The sequence below is a fragment of the Lygodium microphyllum genome, chromosome 1 (assembly GCF_053477565.2).
Source record: "Lygodium microphyllum isolate KBCC chromosome 1, Lygodium_microphyllum_v1.1.10, whole genome shotgun sequence".
Taxonomy (NCBI): domain Eukaryota; kingdom Viridiplantae; phylum Streptophyta; class Polypodiopsida; order Schizaeales; family Lygodiaceae; genus Lygodium; species Lygodium microphyllum.
The window spans coordinates 97,293,257-97,298,307 of NC_141135.1; the positions used below are offsets into that span (position 1 = coordinate 97,293,257).

Sequence of the window (5,051 nt, forward strand, 5' to 3'; positions counted from 1 at the left end):
TAGGACGAAGTACCATGTCAATTGTCTGTCATGGTTTTGGTCATTAATAGAATGTGTTTAGCAGCATCCTGGGGTAAGACATCTTGTAAAACTTTTAGCAGCCAGTCCAAAACTAAGAAATAAAATGGTTCTGGAATACATCTGCCCAATTTGGGGGGCACAGATTATGGCTAAGAAAACTACGATATAAACTAGCTCTGTTAGCTTTGTCTTCATTAATCTCTTATCTTTTAAGCAACTAAAGACTCTGCACAGACGTTACATCAGGCCATAACATTGGAAAGCAAGCAAATGCCGTTAAGCTGCTCTGTAAACATGAAAGTTGCTAGTTAAATTGTCAAATAAAGTACAAACTGACAGAAATGATCTGTTTTTAACTTCTGGTGTGCCTTTACTCCATACAAAATATAGAGTAAAAGAAGGAGGTCCCCCGGCCCTCATTCGTTTGCCAAGGCATGTCGAGGGCTCTCTTATCTCTACATCTCCCTCCCACTCTCATCCATGGTGAATCTCTCTCTCTCTCATTTCCTTCTTTTCACTGGCGGCTCATTCTCATCTTCGTCGCCGTCGTCATCGTCGTCTTCCTCGGCATAGTCCCCATCTTCCTCTTCCCCAAACTGCTGCTCCCCATTGGCTTCCTCCCTCTCCTCATCATCCTCATCTTCCTCCCCTTGACTACCATACTCGTCCTCGTCCTGAGGCTCATAAACTTCCTCTTCCCCTCCTTCAGTATCATCATCATGGACCTTCTTGGTTGCAGATTTCTTGCCTTCTCCCTGCAAGCACATATGCACGCTGTCAGACTGGGTGCGCATGAGAACGTAAGACGGACTAAGATTAAATGAGTACAATGAGCAGTAGGGCAAGAGGGACAAGGACCATCTTCCATACAACCATCAATCCAGCATAAATCGTTGTGAACAGTACTAACATCCGCATGAGGAACTGCCAACTACTACAAACCACATGGGCTAAATCCAGGGACCAAAATGCTTTAAAAAAGCCAACTACGCCTGCTGTAAAAAGTGCATGTGAACCCCCCCCCTCCCTTTTCTCTCTCTCTCTGTCTGTAAGAAACAAGAAATCAACGGTGTAAACAGAGATAGCAAATACAGGAGAATCCCTCTCTCTCTCTCTCTACATACATACATACATACATACATATAATATGTATATACGCAGAATTCAAGAAATCAACGGTGTAACCAGAAATACCCACACACACACAGTCTCTCCCTCTCTCTCTCTCTCTCTCATATCATAAGAAAGCAACGGTGCGAACAGACGCTAGGAAAAACACACAATTTCTAAAATGACTTCAGAGCGAACAGACTCAAGAGGCCAAGTGTCAACATTCTAACGTCATCTCTCACGCGCTCGCTCATCAGTCACGTAAGGAACAGCAACAGAAGATCTTGCAACACACAACAGTCCACAACCAACCTTTTGCGCTGCAGCAGCAGCAACATCGCCACAACTGCTGTCGATACATTCTTTGCTCCCGTTTGCGTGCGCAGCCCTGCATCATCGTCACCATCATCAGCCTCACCGTGCCGTACAGAGAAACACGACAGCAAAAGGACCGAAACAATAACATTCTTAAGCATTTTTATTAAGGGAGATCTTCGAAATTCTTAAAAAAAGACGAAAAGGAAGGGGAAGGGAGCGTGGCCGAGGAATAGCGGAGCCTTGGCATGGCTTCCGCCCCCGTCCGGGCTGCGCACTGACGCCAGGAGGTTGCCAAACCTCAAGGTCCAGGCGGCTTCTTGCCGTCTGCAGCCGGAGGCGCACACTGCTAGCTGCAGGCGCAGCTGCAGCCAGGCTGAAGACCGTGGCTGGCTATAGCTACACCTGCCACATGCAGGTTTTCAGGCACAGCCGCAGCCGCGGCCAAGTCTAAGGCGCATGTGCACCGTATCTTGACAGCGGCGGCCGGGCGCAGCCTAGGCCAAGGCTCAGGCTATCTGTACCTCCCTAGCAGGCACAAGGCTGCGCCTCGGAGGTAACGCCTCTGGCACCCTAGGTTAGACCGTAGAGCATCCCTAGGCTCGGGCCTGGAGCAAAGCCAGGGGTTGAGGCTAGTGACTTACGCCTCTTCTTCCGGGGGCTGCTTGAGTGACTCCTTTGTGGTCACAGACTCCACCGCCTGTTCAAAAGCCTAAGCCAAGTTAGCCTGCGTACAACAAAACTAAGCAGTTCATACAAATTGTAGCAGGAAATGAACGTAAGCCCGCGTTTAGAAGAAACTGCGTTGTTAGAAGGTGCCACAAACTGTAGCAATGGCTAATCCTTGGCAATTAATTGCGTCAGAACCACGCTTCAAGCGACCATCGTTAGCAAACAGGCAATTTTGTCACGGTGCACGACCGTTAGCCGTGAATTTGTCAGTTACAGGTGTTAGCAGGCTTAAAATCACAAAATTTGTGAGAAAGTGTTGCATCAACCCACATCAGCCGTAGTTAAGCCTAATTTAGAAGAGTGTGAGGCAATTAGTTGGCCAAGATGACGGTTAGACTGACCGTGGCGAAAACGTCCCAGAACACTGCAGCATTATGGCAACGAGAAATGTATTAATTAGTTACGGGGACTGTATACAGGGTTAATTGGACAAAAGGTTAGCCTCAATTGACGCGGCTGGCCGTTAGTTCTTTGGCATAACAAGATTATTAACGAGCTCGCCAAACAACCGGCAAAGTTCTTTACCTCGGGCTTCTTGGCGTCGCCGTTGACGACCTCGTGTAGCACAGGAGCTTCTGTCGCCATTCTGTTTCCTCGCTTGCTGCATACACCGGGTTATCGGAGTTAAAACGGTCACAATCCCTGCAAAACTTGGAAAAATAAACAGATATTTGGACAAATTTCATGTCTGACGGTAGGTCTACAACTGTATGACGCAGATGGCACCCTAAAACTTGGAGATGGACGCACTATTTCTTCTCAAAACCAAACGGGGGCACACTACGTCTGCTCAAACACATCACAGATACCTTAATTGACTAGATAGAGAGGCAAAACCACCAAGAAACCCTACGGAACAGGTCTAATCAGGTGCGAATTCAAGCAAATCGACCAAGAAAGCTCAGTAAACAGGCCTAATTGCGTGCAACTGCAGGTTAGGAACGAAGTGGGAGACAAACTTGCTATAAAAGAAACTCACATTGAGACGAGAAAGTGAAAAAGGGGGAAAGCAGGTTGTGACGCGGGGGGGGGGCGGGCGGCAGGAAATGCACAGACAGAGAGAGGGGGGGGGGGATGGGAGGGGGTGCGACAGAAAAGAACGTGAGGAGAGGGTGAAGGGGGCAGAGACCGAGAGAGGCAGCAGGAGACTTTAAAAGGGGGAAAGGGCACGGGGAGCCATGGCAAGAAGAAAAGTACCTACGAAGGAGATGAAGAAGAAGGAGAAGACGAAGAAAGGAATAGTGCGCTCTCTGTGTCTCTCAAAAGTCACAACTAACTCAATGAGGAGGAGGAAGAAGAAGAAGAAGAAAGAAACAAGGAAAGAAGAAAGGAAGAACTGTTAGGTGTTGGGAATTGAGCTCTATGGCTTGCTACGACTAGAAAGATAGAGAATTTTGTGCCACGACGCACAGTTAAAAAGATCTTAACCAACGCCTACTTTTCATTGTCACACCCCCAAATTTTAGATTAGCTCCCACGTTAATTCCCACATTGTGAATTATGATAGCATCGTCGCTTTTTACGGCGATAGCGAGACTCCATACCTAGCTAGGTGTGGTTGCGGGTAGGGGTCTTCCAGGCTCCAGCCCAAAATTGGTGGCTCCCAACAACACCTCATGATTTTGATTCTTGAACACCTATAGGGAAAAACAAGAGAAATAACCCCTTTTCCCACATAAGAAAATGTCTAAAACTTTGTGTGTGATTCTCTTTTTTCTCAAACCATGGGGTTGCCCCCCCCCCCCCAACCAAGGACACTTTCCCACTAGGAAGTCCCTCCCCCTTGGGCTTGAAGCTAGTGATCCAATTGTTGGGTTTCCATAGCCTTTAAGTTCGCTACTAGTTTCAAAAGTCATTACCACTATGGGCCTTTAAGTTTGCTACTAGTTTCAAAAGTCATTACCACTATGGGCCACGGGTGAGGAGGGCATCGTCTAGAGTGGTTGCAAACCACCTCATCATTCTTACCTCAACATTTCCTCCACCTCATGACATGTAATAATTCAAGATTTAGAAATTTAGCACACACACAAATTGGTTCTTAGATACGAGAACAACTTCTTCATGTTGCAAACCAATTGGTATAGTGAGTCAAGAACTCTGTGGGAACAAGTTCAAAGTGCTTATGTGTATCTTTCAAGTAACCAATATGAAAAGCTTCGAGACATGGGGAGTAAAACCAAATACCACTTATGACCAACCGGTTTCAATTTCATGTGGAATTGTCACATTTCTTATCAACAAAAATAAGATTTTTCATTGGCATTTGACATTTAAACTCAATTTTTCATTGGTATTCCTACGAAAAGGTCTATGCAACTCAAGGCTTGATTTGCTATCACACCATACACATTACTGGCCTTTTTGCATAGCACTTACCATTTAAAATTATTTGCAATCCTTCAAGAAATAAATTCATACATGCTTTTACATTCCGGCTTGCCAATATCAAAAAACAATGCATGCATGCAGCATCCATATGGTGTTTAGATTCTTTTCACTTAAGCTTTTTCTAGACACTTAACATGTATTCAAATATACTTTGAGACACTAGTTCTCAAAACCACCAAGACAACTTGATTTAATGGTAGCAAGCAATGTGAGTAAGCAACATATTTTAACTAAGGTGTCCCTAAAATTTCTAAAATTATTTAACATGTGCTTTTAACATTTCAATGTTTTCCTTGTATTGAACAATCGTATGACACTTAACTTTGGATTTTAATGGCATGTGATACATTCATGGTTACTGCATGCTATGTGTGAACTAGAGGTGCTCACTTTTCTGAAATGCATCATGTCATGTAAGCTAGTTGGCCAAACAAATTCAATTTATGTAGCCTCCAAATACATAGGGGATGAATTTATACAAT

The 5,051-nt window shown here is 45.1% G+C and overlaps 1 protein-coding gene across 3 annotated transcripts; it reads right to left on the reverse strand.

The window, feature by feature from the left end:
- Nucleotides 1-310: 310 nt before the first annotated feature.
- LOC148041439 (uncharacterized) lies at nt 311-3,533 on the reverse strand. Of its 3 annotated transcripts, none has more exons than XM_087679481.1 (5): nt 3,376-3,533; nt 2,704-2,779; nt 2,091-2,146; nt 1,444-1,519; nt 311-776 (listed from the first exon to the last, which is right to left on the reverse strand). In XM_087679481.1, exons 2-5 carry the CDS (start codon nt 2,761-2,763, stop codon nt 522-524), a joined length of 447 nt encoding a protein of 148 aa, XP_087535607.1. In that variant the 5' UTR covers nt 2,764-2,779; nt 3,376-3,533; the 3' UTR covers nt 311-521. The 3 variants fall into 3 exon arrangements, with proteins under 3 accessions (XP_087535607.1, XP_087535616.1, XP_087535625.1); XM_087679490.1 differs by lacking the exon at nt 3,376-3,533 and adding an exon at nt 3,158-3,286; XM_087679499.1 differs by lacking the exon at nt 3,376-3,533 and adding an exon at nt 2,988-3,142.
- Between the last annotated feature and the right edge of the window lie 1,518 nt (nt 3,534-5,051).

Bases quoted from the DNA above. Each gene is read 5' to 3' on its own strand.
- LOC148041439 (XM_087679481.1), bottom strand. From the start codon at position 2,763: ATGGCGACAGAAGCTCCTGTGCTACACGAGGTCGTCAACGGCGACGCC. The intron at 2,147-2,703 runs GTAAAGAACTTT...GCTTTTGAACAG, and splicing joins GCGACGCCAAGAAGCCCGAG to GCGGTGGAGTCTGTGACCAC. The intron at 1,520-2,090 runs GTAAGTCACTAG...ACGATGATGCAG, and splicing joins CAGCCCCCGGAAGAAGAGGC to GGCTGCGCACGCAAACGGGA.